The sequence below is a fragment of the Stegodyphus dumicola genome, chromosome 5 (assembly GCF_044657685.1).
Source record: "Stegodyphus dumicola isolate Sdum_Otavi_A_Nest chromosome 5, ASM4465768v1".
In the NCBI taxonomy this organism is placed as follows: Eukaryota; Metazoa; Arthropoda; class Arachnida; order Araneae; family Eresidae; genus Stegodyphus; species Stegodyphus dumicola.
This window is the reverse complement of record NC_140772.1, coordinates 75736918-75759215: the sequence shown is the minus strand read 5'-3', so window position 1 is coordinate 75759215 and position 22298 is coordinate 75736918. Positions and strand designations below refer to the sequence as shown.

Genomic DNA, 22298 nt, shown 5'->3' with positions numbered 1-22298 from the left:
TAAGGTTTTTTAATATTAATATTTAAGTAAATCGTATTGTTTTAGATTCACTGCTTTCGATTTGTTGCCTTTGCAGTTTGAATTTCATTATTAGTCCAAAGGAGCACTCTGCCCTGAAAGACTATCAATTTCGTTTTGGCATTTTAAGTTGAAAGCTATAAACGGCGAGTCACTTTTTCAAACTGTTGCCACCAAATATTAGAACCCTGTATTATATTTAAAGAAATTAAATAATGAAGAATCTGCATGTATGTATGTTTCTCGCATTGTGATAAAATGACAGTACCTAGAGCCATCAAAATTTAAATAACGTAATTTTTCATAGAATATGGGCGTGTGGAAGTCTTAATTTGAATTTGTTTTATTATAGATTTCATATTTTGTAACACTTCAATGAATTTTTGATTAACAAACTCGACGATTTCAAAGCGAGCAATGGCAACACTGTACGAAAAAAAAAAAACATTTTTATCTCCAGCGCACGACATTCTGTATCGGAAATTTTAAAGATATGCTCATTTTAAAATTACTTTGCGATATTGCTGTTGACTGAATTTAATGGTTTAAGTATGAAGAACATGATATTTAATAAAGGTAACACACAAAACGTTAAAAAATGCCCCTTTGGACATAATTTAAAATCTGAAACCTTTCAGATTTTTTAGATTTAATTTCATACTAGTTAATTTCATACTACATCAGGCCACACATAGCTTGGAAAGTGTGGCAAGAGGGATAAAATTATGTCTGGTGTTTCTTCCACGCCTTTCAAAAACGGCTATTGTATCAGATCAAATGTGATGTTAAAAGTTATTTTGATTTTAATATATTAATTTTAAAATATTTACATTACAAATAGAGCTGCTTAGTTTCAACGGTTCAAATGTCATATACTTCCTAAAAATTGAAAATGCCAATAAAATTTAACTCGCGGAAATGCCAGGATAGAACGTAATGGCTGAACTTATACAAAGGTAAGAAATTTTTTATTTAAGCTCCTGTACTTTTTTTTTCATTTATGATTTAAAAGACTTGCCTTTAACTTCTTTTTTTAATAATGAAGCAAGTACATTTTTTTTTCTTGAACTTCGTTGAAACTTTTCATTCAAACTAAACAAAACAGATGAGATTTAAGTGTGCTTAATTACTTAAGAATATAGATACTTGCCAAACTACTTAAAGCATTAATTAGTTTAAACATCAAGTGACGTTCAAGCACACAGGATGTTATTTTCTTTCCTTATAAAACCACCATTTTTTAGAACTTATTTAACTTAGGTTAATTAAAAACCTTATCAAAACATGCAGAGAGTTTATATGAAATGACGAAGTATAAATATTTGCGTTTAAAGACTTTTGATTTATTTTATTCTTTCACCAACACACATTTAATCTAATCAATTTCATAATAGCGAATTAGACGCTCAGTTTTTATGAGAATAATGTGTTATTTTTTAACATTATTTAGTTGATATGTTATTGTATTCATAAATAAAGCTTTATATAGAGCAAAATTTCTTAAGATTTCTTTTATCTATTTATAATAAAAGGCAGCAATTTAAGACTCAGAGAATATATTTGTTTCAAGTGATATAGTGTTTTGAAAAAAAACTATAAATATTCATTCTAAAGGAAGTGTATGTAATTTCATTTGATTTTGAAAAGAAATTTGTTTAAATAATTTTCGATTAATTTAATTTCACAGGATTCAAAGCACAAATTGCTGTCAACGAACATTCCTTGATAAACGTTTCTTTTAAAACATAAGCGTAAATGTTCATTAAAAAGTACTTTAACACCAGCCTCTTATATTACAATCCGCTCATACAATACTACGTGAGAATAAAAATGCCGGTTTCTGCAGGGTTTACTCCGATTATATCGTTAAAAAATATTCGTATGCAACATTAAGAGACTTTGCACATTATGCCGAATTTCTGAAAAGGTAATAAACATAATTTAAAGAAACTTCATATGAATATTAGCTCCTGGTATCATCACCAATATATCAAGATATAGAAAGGGCATATACAGATGAAGAAAATGCCGGTCGAGACGAGGCCGAAACCGGCGATGTTATAATCTTGAAACTTAACCTCTCGGCTAAGATGTTTGCAGTAAAGTTCGTAATTTAGTCATCTGCTTCGGCGAAATTTATGCAATTCTGTATTGCTTTAAAGCCTTGGGGATAAGTTTTAGCATTCCTTATATTTTGGATAGATGTCGCGATTGCTTTCAACGAAATGTAGGATTTTCTTGCCCTGGAGCAAATCAAATGTTTTAAGAGATCGGGAGTAGATTTCTTTTTATTTTTCAATTTTTCTGCATAAGAAACATCACTTTTGCTGCGTTTAAGATCTTCAGAATTTTTAATTAAAAAAAACAGGGCTTTCTTTACTTGTTGGGATTTCTTGCTTGGAATATTTGCAAATTTCTTTTGATATTTTTTGCATCTACGGTAGCTACTTATGTGATTATCACCACAAAATAGCACGTATGTTTTTCTTCGGGTTTTTCTGAGGGCAAAGAACAATTCTATGTTGTTTCGTGCGCTTGCATTCCTGGCATCTATAACACTGAGTTGGTCGCTCCTTAGGGGTATATTTTCCTCAGTTCGGATGAAAACATGTTACTTAGATAAAAAAAAAAGATTTACTGCAGCATTTCTATGAATTTCTATGAAGTGAAGGGGGAAGGGACTTTTTAGTAGTTAGTTCTGCTTGATTTCCTAAACCGACTAACTTTTATAATAGGAAAATTTCTTCTTGTTAAGTCTTTAAAAATTGCTTCGTCGGAAATTGAGATGTGGAGATTTTTAATGCCAGCTCTGACGTATCTTTCGGAGTTTAGTTGATAGGAAAGGAAGGAAATTCCTCTTTCTTAAAGATTTTTAACAGTATTATGATAGTCAGAAACATTCTTAACATAAACGATAATGGATTTTTGTTTCATGTATGCTTCATATGAACTACTGTAGATTTTAGTAAGTAAGGCATTGATGTCTTCAGTCAATACTGTCTTCAGCGAAAACGGTAGAAGGAATTTTCACTTCAACTTTTATAGTGTATTCTGAATTTCTTCCGATTCGCCTTCATCAGGAGGAAGTTGTACATGTCTATTACTTCTAGGGAATTTTTAAACATTATTTTTGACACTTTTATTTCTTGCTGAGCACTCGGGAGCAATACATTCGTTTTTTCATCGGAGTTTTTAACAAGATTCTTCCTATCTCCAGCTTCTTGCATTTCTTTAATATCTTGCATAAGATTAGGGTGAAATTGTCATTTCTTTGAGTTTAAGCTGGTGTTGATTAAGAGTTTCCGATGGAGATTTATCGAAAGCAAGGGTAGTTTTCATCTATTTAGCTACTTCGAAAATTTTGTTCTCTAAGTTTACCGTTGAAATACTTTTGCAAAGTCGGAGTTAGGCATTGTTTCAGAACTAGTATTATCGTCCATAAATTCATCGGTTCGTGTATGTCATGGAAGAGTACTCTGATCTGGTGGTTTTCTGGCCATAACGAGAACAAGCAAAAACAATTCTTACGGACAGCTAAGGTGTGACCGTCGTTCAGCAAAGCTAGCCTCTGAACGAGCCCCGAGATATTGGTAACGTTACGTCGCGATATTGTCAATTTCGCAATATGCTCGGCTCAATAATGGTGTTCTATAGGCACTTCACGTAAAAATACATCAAGTAAAGAGTAAATTGGTTTCCAAATTGGTTCGCAAAGAGCTGAAGAGCCCTTTTCTTCATGTGATAATGTAACTTTATTATTCATGTAAATAGGTCTATTACATGTATAGCTTCTTTTACATTTATTAATAAACGACAAGAAGGAATTACTAGTGGTATCACGACTCAGAATTTTGGTTTTTCCATTTTTTATTTCTATATACATTAATTTTTTTCTTTAATTTGTCTCTTGAGTTCTCTTTTAAGATTCGGATCCCACGTAGTATCCCATAATTTTCTAAGTTTATTATGTTACCTAATAATATCTCTAATGTGAAAAGGCAATCTATCAGCAACCTGGTTTTGCGGCACGATGCGTGAAGCGTCTTCTAGAGTAGAGTGAATGCTGTTAGTAAGATTATCAATTGCAAGGTCAATTTCTTTACGAATTTTTAATCTATTAATATTTGGAGGATTCTTATGCAGTAAAATATAAAAAAGTCTCCAGTCTATAATTTCAGTAGTAGTATTTTCTTTAAACTTAGTGGTACCTACTGTAATCAAAATAGGAATATTATAAGAAGTAAGCTCATGCTTTATTTTCAGTCCCATGCTGATTGTAAGAGTAGTAAGAAGTAAGTCAAGAATATCAGCACACTGGTGATTGTGTGTTTGAAAAATACATTCGGCTGGCACATGAGTAGCAACAGGATGATTAACAATAAACTCACGAAGGATCTTTCCATTATTGTTAGTTCGTCAGTACTCCCCAGTCAGAGTGCTTAGCATTAAGATCGTCAGCTAAAATGATTGGTATGACTTCTGGAAGTAACTCAGAAAGAATATTTTCAGTAAGTGAATTCTGCGGTGAGTTATATATAGTGCTTAAGTAAGTAGTTCTAAAGAAAGGTAAAACAACAGAAACTGTAACAAGTTTAAAAACAAATCTTCGTCAAAACGAGTACATTTATCCATTAACTACTTTTTGAGATAGAGTATCTTGATTTGGATTTGAGATTTGTCTGAGTTGCTATGTTAATAATATGAGTCTTTTAAGAGCATGACTAATGTAGTCAAATTTAAATTAGTACAGTTAAGCATATAGTTAAACATCCCAGCCAATGAAAAAAATTTCACAGTGAGAGAACAACCAATTATAAAATTCCTCTGGTTTTATCAGATAAATTGAACTGAAATGAGTTCTTGTCTGTTGAAATTGCTTTCTCAGAGGGAAGTTGGTGAATAACTCGTAGCTATCATAAACTGATGAAACTCTTAGCTCTTTGCATCATAATCTGACGCAGTCTTTCAGCTGCTTTAATAAAAGTTGTAATAATTCAAAATCTTAAACTTAATGTGAACTCGTCACGTATAGGCACTAATATTGTATACAAGTTATTATTTTTCTAGTCAAACATTTTTTTTTTCAAAATTTAAGATCGCTTCGCATATGAGTCACCTAATAATAATGGAATAATTATGGTACATAAAAACTGTAAACATTACTTTTGTAATGGATGCCATGAAACTTGTCACAAACTATAGAAATGATCTTGCAGTATACAGCGATTTTCTTATAGTATAATAAGATACTAAATTAAATCATAATAACATAAAAAATTACTAATTCTTGAGGAATTAAGTAAAGTAACGCAATAATTTCTGACAATGAACGGTATTTAAACTGAATTTATTAGAGTGACCATTAATCGGTCTTCTGTAAGGCGACATTATCAATCAATATGACATCATCTCATAATAACATAGCATTGTATACCCTATTGCATTTTACTTATATTGAGAAACTTTAAACTGGAATTCAACGTTGTCGCAAACATCATAAATCGTAAATACGTTAGATGCATCAGGTTAGAAATATTGAACTGAGCAAACAAAAGAAAACTCGTAATAAGTATTCTGGTTAAAGCGTCTGCTTCTGCAAAAAGGGAAACGTCTGGAAGTGAAGAATAGCTTTGCATAACAAATGTATAACATGTGAACAAAATCTTGGAAATTTGCATAAGTAGAGGCAAGAAGCATATAATGAAAGAAGCATATACGACAGTGGATCAAAGAAGTGAAAAATAAGAGTAGCTTTGCTAAAAAAGGGAGAACTAAAAGCACTCTATATATACAGGCGGAGAATGTAACTGAAATTCGACCTTACCACAGAATTCCACATATAAGTCCGAATAAAATAAGGATGAATAGAAAGAGTAGAAAATTAATATATTCTTTTATATTCTGAAGAATTAATAATTCGGAAAAGAAATGTCAGTTTTCTATGTATCGATTTAAATGGTACAAATAAGTGGCACTCGTAATTAAACGCTCTAAACTGTAAATAATGATAATAATGCATTTGTGTTCTAATCTTAGATCAACAACAGCACATCCACAAAACAACAACACAACAGGTCAATAACAACACAGCAACGCATGCACATTTTCCAGTCATGCGGGTTTCTTTGCTCCTGACGAAGAGGGGACCTGTACCTGTTTTCCCTCGAAATCGATTGAGTTATTCACTAAATCTACGGCAAATACAAGACCGTTGCTTTGCTATTTATATGTTTACATCCGTAAAGTTTTTGTCTCTTTATATATTTGAATGTAGATAAAACATTAACGAAATTACCAATTTTTTATGCATTGATAGTATAAAGATGCGAACAAGATTAGAGTGCTCAGCCGGGAAAATTACGAAATGTTTATTCAGATACCATCATACACTGAGGATACATCAAGACTGAGGATATTAAACATTATCATGCCACCAGGATAAAATATTTCGGTTTATTACAGTTTTTTATGTAGATGACAGAAAAGCACTACCGAATCTCAGTTTTCCAATCAAAGATCAAACGAAGATTCATCGACACATTTAAAAAATAGCTAAAATTAGTTTTTTATTTACATTCATTCAGCATAATACGACAGAAGCTCTTCAAGAAAGCAGTCGCTTCTTTTAATTAGGAATAAAAGGAATTCTCGTATGACCTGTTATTGAATACCTAGAACAATCATCTGGATTAATGTCTGGTTAATGTCTGGTACCAATACTGAATTAATGTCGCCACACATTGTAATTACTGCATAACTGAGTTTGAAAGGAAAACCATTCACACAAATTGTGCTTTCTTATTAAGGGCTAAAAATACTGCTTTTGATTTTAGTGCGGCGTCATTCTTTTCCATTTCTCAAAAAATAAAATATGACATCATTTAAACCGACAATCTAACTTCATTTCTTCTTGAAGAACCACAAATAACTGTTATTATTATTATTGAAAATAAAATTAAAAAAAATATGGCATTATTCGAAAGTTGGAAAACTAGTAGTGAAAGTGAAAATAGGCAAGAGAGAACTAGTACTGCGGTTTGGAATACAGCACACGCCCTATATTTTACCCAATCCACCCGAAGAAAATGGAAATGACTGTTGTATTGAAATTACAGTGTAAACTTTTTTTTTTTTTTTTTTTTTTTGCTACACATGTGCAGTTAGCCACGTTATCAGAATACATGTATACTCTGAGTAAACAGCATTCTAACGAGATATGTCTGCATTAAGCAGTTGCTTTAGACTTCCGCTGTAAAACCGTGGCAAAACAAAGCAATCGGACTATCTTGCGCGGAATTTCGGAAGGCAATAGAATTTCTCTCAAACGTACGTCATTCACTTTCCGGGGAAGTAAGTATCAAGCTGCATTAGAGAAATGGGTTATTATGGCTCTTGACAGACTGCCAAACATTAGAAACATTTCTCCTGCCCATTCAGCAAGACTTGTTATGTTAGAAGTTTTTCAAAAGTTGTTTTTTGTTTGACAGAACGAGAAAAGCTGGAAGACGTAACGGTACTACGCAAGTATTTATTTATTATTCTTGACTTATTTTCATCTCATTTTCAATGCATTTATGATGTAAAATCTCATCATATCTTGACAATTAAATAGCTGCTGCTTATTTATAATAATATGTCAATTCATATTAATATTAATTTTCATTTTTAATGCAATATTAAATGCAATCTTTGACATTTCGGGTCCTATTAAAAAAACATAAAGTTATTAACCATGCCGTTTATTGGTCATTCGAGTTTATTTGCTATTCTAGCTCCATTTATGCATATCACTTCTTATTTTTTTAATCAGAAAAAAACTTAGCTCATTTATACATTTTTAATACTTATGTTGCTTAAATAATCTAAAAGATAAAAATTATTAAATTATGTAAAATAGATTAAAATAGAATGACCATTTGTACGTTAGAAGCGTCTCAAGGATCTTTAATGACATTTTTCGATTATTTTCTTTAAAGCGCTAAACTAATTGCAAATTGTAAAAATGAAAATATAATAATATGTATTACATTAATAATTTTATCATTTTTTAAATTTACATAACTAAAAAATAAAATCTCATTTTAACTTTGGTTAAATATAAATAAATTATATTATTCCTTTTACTTAGATAGAAAATAGTAATTTTTGTTTAGTTTTAGTTTAATAAAAATATATAAAAATATAAGATGATGGGGATAGTATCTAAGTGTATGAAACTTAATTTCTTTGTATTAATTGAAAAACATCGAGTCAGTATTTCGGTAGTTTATTTATTTATGTAAGTAATAATCATTTCATCTTTTAAGTTGTAGCTTTATAAAAAAAAATAGCTTATTTGTTAACTTTAAATTTTTAAAAAGTAAAATACAAATAATGAAAATAGAAAGAAAGCGTGATAACTTTTACTATTTTAAGTACATAACTGTCATGCAGAGCAGCAATCCGGTTATCCATATTTCTTAGCACTCAGATAGCTTGTAGTTGCAGTTAAACGTAATACTTTTAAAGGAAATTTTGAGTTTCCTAGTCAAATGATATTACACAGAAGTAGACGGAGTGAATTAGTTACTTAAGAGAAGATATAAAGATTAAAACATGTAAAATCTAGAAAGAAAAGTAACATATAGCTGAAAGAATATTAAATACTTAATTTATATCCTGCTTTTTCAGTTTCTCTTCGTTTTTCTTTTATTTTTTAAGGAATGTGAACGGTAAGAAGTCTTATCTATCATGCATATGCGAATTATCTGTAATGTACAAGATTCTCCCTGCCGTTATAATTATATCTATACACTTCGCGTAATCTCACTTTTCAGAAAGCAAATATAATTTAAAGAATAATCATGATATGTGTTTTAAATGAAATTTTTTCATAGAATGATATGTGTTCAAATTAATAACATTTTATTTATTAATTGGATTGAAGAATGCCAAAGAAGTAATTTTTAACACAAGTAAGAAGCAACTAAATATGTTAGTTCAATAAGTTTATTTAGTTCAATAACATGTCAACATATATCATTAGATAAAAGGTGCAAGTATTATTCTTTGTTTATTCCGCTAGTAATTGCTTAGCTGTAACAATCCCATTTTCAAAACTGACTAAAATAATATGGCTAAACTCCATCTTAGTTTAAACTTAGTAAAACATAAATAGGTTATGCAATTTTATTTAATCAGTTGTGGCGAAACACGTGAAGGCTATCTCCTTAACGGACGGAATGCCTTCCTAAAGAACTTTCTAAGGAAAATTGGCTTATATTCAATTTATACACGAGGAAAATCATAAAAATGCCCAGACAGCAGTCCTTTCACAAGGATCAAGCACTGTCCGAACTACCAGTGTTCTACGAATCTTCCGCAACCAGCCACTGACTGGAGCTAAGAATATTGATTAGTGGGGGGGGGAATCCGTTTGTTAACTTCTAGTACAGTAGAAATTTAAATACTCTTCATGTACTCAGAAATCAGAAATGTGCAAACGCTTGTGTAATATATGTCCTACGAACTCCTAGCACAGAACTCAACATATTGTGCACCACATGCCAATTTAGGTCATTATCCTAGCAGCTTAGCTCAATACATGCCTTAATTATATTTCTTTGCATGTTTTAATTCTTGCTCTTGCCTTTTTTATAATTCTGCAACATTTTTGTTTCCTTGCCATTTCTGTTCAGTCGAAGTCTCTCCAAATCTGTAAAATAAAAGACGAGCGCCGTTGTTTGGCCATGTACAACATTTTTCATGTCTCAATAAACTCCCGACGCATCCTCTTGGGGCTCCAGGGAGTTGTTGCTGCTAGATAGGGGAGGGCGTGTGGCATACGCCTGTTTACCTATATTAGACACCAGCGTACCCGTCCTCCGTAACCTGTAATCAGAAATCGTCACATGTTCTGTAACTCAAAAGCTGAAAATCACTCAATACTTTATTAAATAGTAAAAACAAACAATAAAACTAAAATAATAACATTTAATGTACACGAAGAAATTTCTTGCGTATGTTATATATTAAAACATAAGATATAAGCATTTTATACTTATAAACAATACACTGAAAGGAATAAAATTTGCACAAAAATAATATACTACATATATGTAGATAAGGACATATTGCATGCTTTTTTGTCAAATTTAAATTTGTTATGTTTTACATTTACATTTATTATGCATTTAATTCAAATATTATTCCAGTTTAGAAGTCAAACAACAAAAATCAGCGTTATATTTACGCTTAAAATATAACGCTGATTTTTGTTGTTTGACTTCTGAATTAGTATTTATTCGGCGTGTTATTGTGTCTTAATTATTCCAGTTATTTATGCGATTACTGTACTAAACGGAATTTCGAACTATCATGTGGGTAAAACCCACTCTTATATTACACCCATCATCAGATAAAGATTGAATGTCGCAATATAAGCAAACTCAAAACTTCTGCATAATATCCAGCAAATTATAATTTTCTAATGTTACTTTTTATATTCCGATTCATAACAGTATAGTCAAAATAACTGAATGAATAAATCCAACTTCTAACCGAATTTTCTCTTGCTGTTCCACATTTTCTTTCCTTAAGTGTATATTTAATTTCAGATTTTAAATTGCTTGGGTATTATATATGAATTCTCATAATTTAAATATAATTATTTAAAATTTTTAACATGTTCTTAAAGAGGGAAAGAAAGAATTTCATTAATAGTAAGGCATTATTAAATAATAGCAACGAAAACTATTGCTGTATTAACACTGTGTTTGAACAATGTACATAACTAATGTACATAACAAGAATAAAGTATCACGAACTAAAATTTGCTTTTTATTTACGTCATTTGGAAGGAGAGCCAGTCTGTTTATGATACGAGTAACATAAATGGATAAAACAAAAAAAACTAGCCGGTCAGTTTTGTTTTGACCCACGTATCAAGATTCAGTTTAAAATTTACTCTCGTGATATTGATATCTGAAACGAATGCAGGAAACTTTTTTGCAAGCATTTATGTGTCCTTTTATTTTACTCCCCCTATCGGCAAATGCAGCAATATGAAGCTTGTGCTATTGATTGAAACAATCTGCTATCTCAGCCATTATGAATCACTCTAGCAAAAGTTTCACAAGATGGATCAGCGTAGTGATAAATTGAACTTATTGTGATAAATCGAACTTATGGGAAATTTTAAAGAAACGCAACTAATTAAAAAGTTTAGATCGGAAAAATATTCATTTTATAAGTTTGTTTTTGTTAAGGTTCAGCATAGGCACAAGCAGACGCCAAAACACTCATGTTTGGTATGGTTTTATAAGAATAAGACGGACAAATCTATTATAAGGACAATAAAGACAAATACGGCAACATGTAGGCATCACACCAAATTTTGGCTTATAGCAACTGTATGTATTACAAATAGGTGGTTATATTTACAAATGCCGTGGTTTATTCCGGTTGTTGATTTATAAATATGTGGCGCTATTCTGCAGAATAACAGTTATACTGCATGCAAAATAGCAGTATAACTGTTACGAATAATATAAGACGTATAACAGTTGTACTGCAAAATAGCACCATTTGAAGCGCCATTGTTAATTTGAATTTAGCATCATTTTATTCGTGTTAATACTGCTAGTTAGATTTTTCCACCATTTTCCTACAATGATGAAAATCTGAAATTTTCCGATGACAGAAGAAGACGCTTTGAAGCTTCTTTCAACAAAGAAAATGTTACTGTCATTTACGAATTTTGTCCAAACGGTCAAGGTATGCGAACTAAAGCAGATAAGAAGTGCCCATAGAAGTAATGTCGTTGGTTGTCGGCGTACTGTCGGTCTTCGCGTGATGAAATAGTACTTCGGATCTACGATTCAGTTTTCAGAAGAAGCCTTTCGCTTTATTTATTGTTCGGCTGACGAACTTACTTCTATGTCGCAGTATCAGTGTATATTTTAATATTTTGGCAGTAATTTATTTTAATTTGCATTGTATTTACCTTTTGCTTTTTAGTTGCTTTTAGTAAATTCAAATTATATTTTGTGGTTTCAGATTTTAATTGGCTAAATTAAAACAGATTTGATTTTAACCAACTACTTTCAGTATAAATGTTATCTTAATGAATTTACCGCAATTACATTCTTGTTAGCTTGATTAGGATTTTCTCTGTTTGTTCAGGACTTATGTTTTCTTGTCTGGTGTTTGTTGGTAAGTTCAATAATTAATAATTATTAAATAGCTTAACTTGAAATTTCATCGACTTATAGTTAGTTACCTGGAAATACTTGAATTTGACACAGTAAAAAGACTCAAAGAATTGAATAAGATTTTGACTTTATCAGCTGTTAGAATTATTTTTATGAGTTCATTCTTTCTTAGCATCCAGTACTAGTCGTTTGATTTTATTTAATCTGTTGCCACAAACACACGGCAAAATTAAAAAATACATTAAGAATTAAACATCTGGCACGAGGGCAACGTCATCTATAGAAAAAGATAAAATAAGGCATAAACATTTTTAAAACTGAACATCTGGGTTAGGATAATTTCAAATTTAAAGTTTTACTCCTTCATTTATTCATTTTGTAATTGAATAATGGATCCTTTGTTAACTTTAGCCATTTCTTCCTTTTTTTTCGCATCTTGGAATCTATAACACAGATTTTAATTAAAACTGAATCAATTGCCACGAAAGATTTTAGAATTCAGCACTTTGTTAAAATGCATGCTTATAATGATAAATCTGAAAGTATGTGAAAACGTAAGCCAGCTATAAGGTAAACAATATTCTACATCTGTATTAATTTAGTAAGACTTTTCATGGCTATCGTATTCAAATTAAGGGACTTTTAGAAATTAGCAGTTTTTACTTTGTTTCAAATTCTCTCTTTGCTTTCTATATTTTTAGTGTTTTCGAAATTCCTCATTTTTAGTTTGCTAAATAGTTCCTTTTTATGCCAAAAAATAAATGTAATTTTTCATATCAGAATTTTTAACAAGTGGTTACATTTTTTTCTATTAAGCTTTTTGTCTAATTTCTAGTTTGATAGAAAAGGGAATATTTTACTTATCTGAAAGGGGTTTCGTTTCAGAAAATCTAGGAAATCTATCCATGTAATAACTTGAAACTTTGCTAAGCATTATGTTTCGTTTTTAAAATTTAATATTTTTAAAATTTAATTTAATATTTTATTTTTTAAAGTGTTTGCAATGTAAATACGTGAAATAAAATGTACGCTTAAAATCTGGCTTCTTCACACAGAAAATCATTCTAAAGTTTTTATTATATTAATGAACCAAATGTTTATTAGATAATGTTGTCTATGGAAAATTTTGAAATTTTTTAATAGGGTTTATAATAATTTTTTTATAATTTTTTTTAATAGTGCAGTGCTGGTGTAACATAACAAAGTTTAGACAATAATTTTTTTTCATGCATTTGATATCAGTGAAAGCGATAAGAATGTATATCAAGTGTGCTAAATTTTATGCCCATACTGATTCTGTTAGCAGCACTTAGGTTGACTAATAACATATTAATGTTCTGAATGTTCTACACTAAAAATATTAACTGCTTTAGAAAGTTTACGCCAGGAGTTTTAAATATTTCATAGCATTCCAGTCGTAACATAACATTCATTAAGTATTAATATGCATATTCGCTATGTAGTAGCACAATCTATTGAAATAATAAAATAACGAGCATTTAATTTGTATGTTCATCAAAAGAACTTATTATTTATGAAATAAAAGGAAGTAAGCTAGTTTATAAACCAAATCGAGCGAAATTTGTACATATTATATAAAAATGTATTAATATATTACATTTCGTCTTTTTTAGTCCAAAGGGATTTGAATCCCGAAGGACTATTAGTTTCGTTTTGGCATTTTGCGTCGGACTCATAAATGTCGGTTCACTTTTCAAACTGTTGCCACAAAATGTTAGAGTCCTGCATTATATTTGAAGAAATTAAATAATGAAAAATCTGCATAAATGTATGTATATTTCTCGTATTGTGATAAAACAACGGTACATAGAGTCATCGAAGTTTGAATAACGTAATCCTCCAACGAATATGAGCATGTGGAAGACCAAATTTGAAATTTGAAATTTGTTTTATGATCGATTTCCTATTTTTTAAAACTTTGACGAATTTTTGATTAACAAACTCAAGGATTTTAAAGCGAGCAATGGCAACGTTGTGCAGAAAAAACATTTTTATCTCCAGCGCGTGAGTCTCTGTATCAGAAATTCTAAAGATATGCTCGTTTTAAAACTATTTTGCGATATTGCTGTTGCACTGGATCTTATGGTTTAAGTACGAGGAACATGATATTTAATAAAGAAAGGTAACACACAAAATGTTAAAAAACGCCCCTTTGGACGTAATTTAAAATCTGAAACATTTCAGATTTTGTATATATATATATTTTTATTTATTTATTTATTTATTTATTTATTTTTAGTCCAAAGGGATTTGAATCCCGAAGGACTATTAGTTTCGTTTTGGCATTTTGCGTCGGACGGATAAATGTCGGTTCACTTTTCAAACTGTTGCCATAAAATGTTAGAGTCCTGCATTATATTTGAAGAAATTAAATAATGAAAATCTGCGTAAATGTATGTATATTTCTCACATTGTCATAAAATAACGGTACATAGAGTCATCGAATTTTGAATAACGTAATCCTCCAACGAATATGAGCATGTGGAAGACCAAATTTGAAATTTGAAATTTGTTTTATGATCGATTTCCTATTTTTTAAAACTTTGACGAATTTTTGATTAACAAACTCAAGGATTTCAAAGCGAGCAATGGCAACGTTGTGCAGAAAAAACATTTTTATCTCTAGCGCGTGAGTCTCTGTATCGGAAATTCTAAAGATATGCTCGTTTTAAAACTATTTTGCGATATTGCTGTTGCACTGGATCTTATGGTTTAAGTGCGAGGAACATGATATTTAATAAAGAAAGGTAACACACAAAATGTTAAAAAACGCCCCTTTGGACGTAATTTAAAATCTGAAACATTTCAGATTTTTTTTTGAATTTCTTATATTTAACTTTTACTTTGGAATTTTAATTACAATTTGCTTTAAATTTTATGATACATTATACTGTTGTTGATTACATCCACTTAAAAACTATCTGATTTTAATAAATGAAGCGCGCACTTCACTGAAGCTTTCTTTTCATGTGAATGCAAATGTGTAATTAGTTATATTTATTTAAATATCACATAGGCTTTTTTTCGAAACACATAAAAATCTTTTTTATTAATTTTGTAGAACAAGATGAACCGTTGTATTAAATGAAGCAGATAAATTTCAACTTGAAGAACTCGATTAAAAAATATTAAATGGCTTTCTTTCAAACGCTATTAATGTAAAGCTAAACAAATCAATTTTGTATGCAAGAGAGCAATGCTAATTTACTTTAAAGTTTTCTTTTGTTGATAACTCATATTTGCAAGCTACAATACTTATAGCTTAACTTTAATTCTTTAGCATTTGAAAATAATTTTCTGTTGTTATACAAAAATTTATAGTACTGTTATTTTTTCTTTACAGTAAAATAATGTTTACCACCAGTACGTCATCGGAGAGAAAATTTGCCAACAACCAAACAATGTGGTCTTTTATCGTTAATAAAAATAGTTCCAATGAGACTAAAGATGAGATCCAACAATTCGCCACTCATGGTAACAACACAGTTTTTGTTCAGTACCCATCACAGCTAATGGACTTTGCTGCTGCTTGCTTCATTGCCTTTGCTATCATTGGAGTTACAGGCAACTTCATATCCATCGTAGCATTATCGAAATGTAAGAGATTGCGAAATGCAACAACAGCTTTCATTGTAAATCTTTGCGTGGCTGATTTTTTATTTTGCAGCTTTTCTATGCCTTTGACCGCACTAACGTTTTTAGAGCGGGACTGGAACTATGGAGACGTACTTTGCAAACTTTTTCCACTAGTGAGATATTCCAATGGAGCTGTGTCTCTTTTTAGCGTAATTGCAATCACCGTGAACAGATATATTTTAGTCGTCCATCCTAATCTCTACAGGGACATGTACAAAGCCAGAAATATTGCCATCATGATATCGCTCATTTGGATTTCAGCTTTGGTATTATTATTATTTCCTCTTATAGAAGTATGGGGTCGGTTCGGCTTTGACCCGAAGGTTGGAACATGCAGCATTTTGAAGCTGAATGGCAGATCTCCCAAAATGTTTCTTTATATTACAGCCTTTGGTCTGCCTTCCCTGGTATTTGTAATATGTTATGCAAGAATATATTGGGTTGTTCGTAAAGCTTCCAAACAAATTCGCGAAAGCACTCACAGAGACATGATATCGGAAGACACGGTGACTTTCTCATCTAAAAAAATTTTCATTCGGAAAATTCATAGGCATTCTGAAATGGCAAAAAGAAATTCTTCTTGGAAGAGAGACAAAAAGGAGTTGAGAGTGCTTAAAGTGATGCTGGTGATATTCATTACATTCGTTTTGTGTTACTTTCCAGTCTCGTTTGTTAAAATATTCAAAAAAGAAGATGATTTGCCTTTCTTGAACGTTATAGGTTATTTAGGTGTGTATTTTTCAAATATTGTCAATCCGATTATATATGTAGTCATTAGTAAGGAATACAGAAGAGCTTATCTGGAATTGTTTTGTCCTAGTACTCGAAAATCGGCAAGTGGTAAGTTTTAAATCAAGGAGTAGAATGTATGTTAATTTTATAATATTGCAAGATGTTACCTGCTAATGTAAGAACATGGGCTGAAATAGTAAAACATGTATTTGCAAATATTCTTTTTATTAAAATATCGTATTATTTTGCAGCTTAATGAATTATAACTAAATGTACATTGGATGTCACAAAGACTAAATAAAACTCTTAGCATTATAAACTTACGTATACATTATGATTTCAATATATGTAAGTATCATTTATTAATGTTACTTAAAATATCCATTGTTAAAATTAGATAGCAGTGGATTGATTCTCTGTTATGTATGAACAGTGCAGTAATTATTCACTACGTGAAACAGAAATTGTTTTATATCAAACGAAACTAATATGAATAACTGTGTTCTGTGGAATTTTATATGCAGGACATAAAGTGATGCATTATTCAAGTGCATATAGAAGCATCTCTTCTTTATGTTATAGTGACTAATACAATACACAGTATTTCATTAAAGAGAACTATTTTGTGAATTCAGTATTAAGAGAAAAACTTTTCTACATTACTTTATTTTAAATAAAGTTTCTATTAAAAAATGAATTGTATTACACATTCAAGAAATAAATTTTTCAGCAACAAAATAATATGCCCTGTTTTGTAAAGCTTGAAAGAAATTTACTTTATGCAATTTAAATTTGTATTTTTATGCTGAAAACATTTGTATTAAAAGCAAAAAAAAAATAATAATTGTTTAATAAAGTATAAAAATAAAATTTTTCTCTTTTTTTTTTTATCAAACTCATGTATGAAACGTTTCAACACGAAATCAAACTCTTTTAGTGAGATTTTCAAATCCAACTAATATGCGAGATGTACTTTACATCTGCACTTCGGCTAGATATCATGAAACTGTACTTGTAAAAATGCTAAAAATTAGTTTGAAAACTTATTAAATTGCGTATTTATTCATATTATTTGTTTATTTAGTTAATCGTTCTTTCCTTAAATTTGACATACAAAATATGAATACGTTTAGGCATTTCTACCTGTAATCCCAATAGATAAACATAATAGAGCGTTGAGTATTGAGCCTTTTCCTGTTTACTGAGTAAAAGTATATCAGTAATAAAATCATACACTTTCTTTTTAAGGATAAAATGTGTGTTCAGTCAAAAACAAATTCTAATCGCAGCAATAAACTGTCTTACGTTCAAATTAAACAAACGTTTGTTAACTGTAAAGCAGATAAAAATTAATAAAAGCTCGAAAAACAAACAACTATAGTACTGGTTAGTTGTTTATTCACTTTAAATAATGTGAAAGCTCTGAAATTTGCAAAAGTGAGTAAAGGTTCTTTAATCTGTAATTTCACCTGAAAAATGTAGATATGAAATTAAGTATTCTTTCTTTTCTTCAGAGTGAAGGCAAATATATTATACAGTTTATGGCAGATATAGTATACGGTTTACTACAAATTAGCAATGACGACGGATTTTAAACCTAACTTAAAAATATCGCGAAGGAAATCATCACATGAGAAGAGAGTAAAATGCAACGAAACCTCGCTAAGATGACGAGCCACATTTTAAATGCGGTTTTTTACTTCCTTGTATGAAGTAAAAAGGAAGTATTGTAATCGCGAAAAGTTTCAGGCAGCATACTATTTCAACGAAAATATCCATTTTGACCGCTATCGAATGCAATTTCACGATGATTTTGCGTGACATCTGTACATAAGGACAGAATACAAAACTCCTTTCCTCCAAAAAAATTATAAAACTGCTTTAAAATGAATTCTGAAGAGAATTTTTCGTGGCGTCTGTACGAACATATGTACGTACGTACGTACGTATCTCGCATAACTCAAAAACGAGTAGCCTCAGAACGTTGAAATTTTGTATATAGGACTACTATAACATGTAGATGTGCACCTCGTATTTTGGTTGCAATCGGCCGCGCCAAACGTATATAAATATATTTATAAATATATCCACTCTGTTACCCGGCTCAGTGATCTCAGTTTCTTTACACTTATATGTTTGTAAATTGTACATTTTTTGCTTTAAAAATGATTGAATTATGTTGTTCTTATTTTCCGGTTAAGGTTTTTATGCCTTTAGTAAATCTGTGTGCAATATTTTTAGAATTATCAACAATTTTAAAGTTGTTTAAATGCGACTAAGGCTAATAATTTTTTTGATGGCGGCCATTGCTTGTTTACATTTGAAACAGCAGAATAGTGTATTTGTTGCCAATAAAGAGAACCTTAGCTTCGCAACAACAAAGACAACGCCTTCACTTATTATTGCGAATTAAATCATGCTTAATCCTTTCTGGAATTTTTTCGAGGAAATAAGTGTTTAATATTTATTTCGTAATTTTTAATACAGATATTTTGAGTTTTATGTATTTTTGCCTTGTCACGAATTGAGAACTGAATTAATTGAATGAGAAATACTCAATCGTCTGTTAAAAACTGTTTCTTTTTTATTTTGTTTGCTTGATTTCTTTTATACATCGTTCTAGCTTTATTATAATATTTGAATAAATGTGGCAACGATTAGATAATTTTTTAAATGATATAAATTTTGTGCATTCTGAGTTATAATATGAATGAAGTAAAATACTGTTAAGTGAACCTAGCGCCAGAGTGTCGCTATGGTAAACAAATAGACTGAATTTTAAAGAATGCATTTATTCTATTGTGGTTTATGCGCTGTCGGCGAAGTAGATTTAATTCAATCCAATAAGTTTAAATGAAATTTGTAAAAAAATGCGTATAATTTAATATTCCGTACAAGGAAGTCATGTGGTGTACACATCAGATTTTTTTATTTGATTATAGCACTCGAATGCTGTCTACCTAAGAGAAGAGATGCCTTCGTGGAGGACGTTCTAAGGACAATGGCTTGTATATGCACTACACGTGGGCAAAACCACGAAAATCATCAATGTTCAGAGACTTTATCGCTCGGCTGCTGGAAGGTGGCACAATTTAAGATGATGTTGATTTTCCGTGGAAGCGGCTGGCTTACAGATATGATTTCACTGTCACTGTTTATTTATATTCAGAAAAATGCTTACCGCTTTCAGAGAGGATCATGTATGGTTATTTGAGGGAATTTTTCACTCCATTTGATGCTTCTGGGTAGTAGTTCGTATCATTGCCTTAGAGGTTCAGTCACAATTATTTGGATTGGTGCATTTACCAACTATAATATTGGTAGTGAGGCAGGAAATTTTTATGTTTCATTTTGCTATTTATTTTACCTTATTTTCAAATGGTTGAAATTAAACGAAAGGACAAACCAAAGCTCGTAACTGTTAAAATAATATTGAAACTAATGAAAACGACAGGCAAAAACAAAGTTCTGAATTTCCTTGGAAGTACCTTTTTGCATCAGGCATTCACACTGTTCTGTTAATACAGAGGTAGTCAACCTATTTTATACTTACTATATTTTATACTTACTGCCAACTTTGTAGGCAGTAAGATTTCTACACCGCCCACCCGCTCAATATAGCGCAATTGAGAAGATGTTTTTATGGGAGGTTTAGTAAAAAATATATAGTTAAATCTATGCATTTATTTATACTATTATATTATATACATTTATTTATACTATTAATTTACAATATTAATTTTTTAATAGATAGAAAATTCATTAAGAAACAACAAAGCCGTATAAATGTATGGGAATAGGAGAGCATTATTCGAAAGGTAATCGCCAAGTAGGGTACACAAGTACAGGTAAAAGTATGGGAGGAACCAGTGATGTGCCATGGGCCAGCTGGTAATGCCTTCCCATGCTAACTTAAAAAAATGTGGGGCATATATATATGCCATGCCTGTTTTGATACATCCATGCCTGTTTCGATCTTCCTTGATCATTGTCAGACAAAAAGCTTCACCGCCCACCGTGAGAGCCCAAATCGCCCACTAGTGAGCAGTAGGGACCAGTTTGGCTATCCCTCCGTTATATGTCGACAGAGCATACTTCCAGTGACCGAATAGTAATCCCCACAATATTTTACGTAAGACTCTATTATTAAGAATATCCCAAGATAAAAATAATTCGGTTTCTCTTACGTGTTCTTGAAGGCGAAAATACAAGCATATACGTGCAGGTATATATATGCATTAAACAACAGTCTACTATTCCTTGAATAAATGAAAAAAGGTTACCAGATGCTTAAGAAAACTAAATTTTAAATTAGCTTAGTATTTCACGAGCTTTGTCATTCACACTGACACCATTTATAAGTACACCAGTTACAAGTCACATCATATGCAAATATAAAGTTAATTTTAATGTGAGGTAAATAATTTTAAAGCACCGCATCAACTATATTTATTTATTGAAAGAATTTGCTTCGTTTTTCTTATTCAGAAAAAAAAACTCGTATTTTAAATATGAAATAAAAGAATATTGCAATAAAAAATTAGAAATGCAGGCAGATAAAATTATTTGATCTGAAAAAATAATTTAAGCTGAATTCCTGAAAAAGTTTGAAATAAAACAAATTAACGAAGTAAAAAATACGGGAAATAAACGACAAACTAGAAATAGTCAGAAACAAAAACATTAAAATTAAACCTCAAGCTAATTTAAAAGCTTTATCCTAAGCCGAAATGAATGAAATTTAATGAAAAAGAAGTTTTTGAAGCATAAAAATGTCCGACTGTTGCCAAGAAGCGTAAAAATTAATCACCACATTTCGTTTATTGCGAATGAAAACATTTCTTTTTATTTAAATGGTAGTGTTAAATTTATGCTTACAATTAAGGGATCATTTTACAACTACATGTCAGATAGGATAGATTAACTAAAAGCCATTCTGACCCTCTATTCTTTCTTTTCATTCTTCGAAAAACTTAACAAAAAGAAATGGCAATAACTTAGAAACTCCAACTGATAAAATAAGAAAGAAGTTTAGAGAAGAGAAAAAGAAAGAACGAAAGAAAAGTAGTCCATTCCGTAAGAAAGAACTCATCAATTGTCCATAAAACATCTCCCTCTTATCTTGGCCACACAGCTTGTCTTAAATGAAGTCGAGACTTGCATACAAACGAAAAGAATCGTAATTTATTTCATTCTTTTCTTTATTCAAATTTTATGGTAAGACACTTTTAACAGCAATTAGCATTTAAACTGCTAGCGAATTTACACGCTTCTCTGACACTGAAATGTTTGCATTTTATCCTCTAAATGCTAATGATAATGGTAAGGGAGATAACTTTTACTATCTCAAATGACATTACATCCAACAGGAATTTAAATTGACGCCAATGAAATCATGAATACTTTCATCACTGCAATAGTAATGCATTGCTAATATTTTCTTAAGTGACATTTTGGTTATTCAAGTAAATTATTCAATCATTCTAAATTACTATCTATAATACTAAATTTAGCAAACACAGTAAAACCCTTGCATTTTTTAAATGTTTTCGCAGTATTTATTTTACGTAAATAATTACTAATGGATTTATTTTAACTAATTAAAATTTAACAACTGTTAAATGGCTTCTCTTGCACATTACGGATGCACTAAAATTTTTCCATTTTAAACATTTATGAAGTCTTTATTTCGAGAAGAAA

General features: G+C 30.5%; 1 protein-coding gene and 1 long non-coding RNA gene across 4 annotated transcripts in view; one reads left to right on the top strand and one right to left on the bottom strand.

Moving 5' to 3' along the window:
• The first annotated feature begins 7196 nt into the window (after positions 1 to 7196).
• LOC118188129 (G protein-coupled receptor moody-like) lies at positions 7197 to 16920 on the top strand. Of its 3 annotated transcripts, none has more exons than XM_035358490.2 (2): positions 7197 to 7531; positions 15574 to 16920. In XM_035358490.2, the coding sequence occupies exon 2, from the start codon at positions 15581 to 15583 to the stop codon at positions 16715 to 16717; it is 1137 nt and encodes a 378-aa protein (XP_035214381.2). In that variant the 5' UTR covers positions 7197 to 7531; positions 15574 to 15580; the 3' UTR covers positions 16718 to 16920. The 3 variants fall into 3 exon arrangements, with proteins under 3 accessions (XP_035214381.2, XP_085672918.1, XP_085672919.1); XM_085816792.1 differs by having other exon boundaries at positions 7197 to 7538; XM_085816793.1 differs by having other exon boundaries at positions 7197 to 7542.
• Positions 8993 to 22298, bottom strand: part of LOC146997145 (uncharacterized) — a 41072-nt gene continuing 27766 nt past the window's right edge. Inside the window, exon 2 of the long non-coding RNA XR_015041150.1 lies at positions 8993 to 9888. This is a non-coding gene — a long non-coding RNA (uncharacterized LOC146997145). The remainder of the gene's footprint in view (positions 9889 to 22298) is intronic.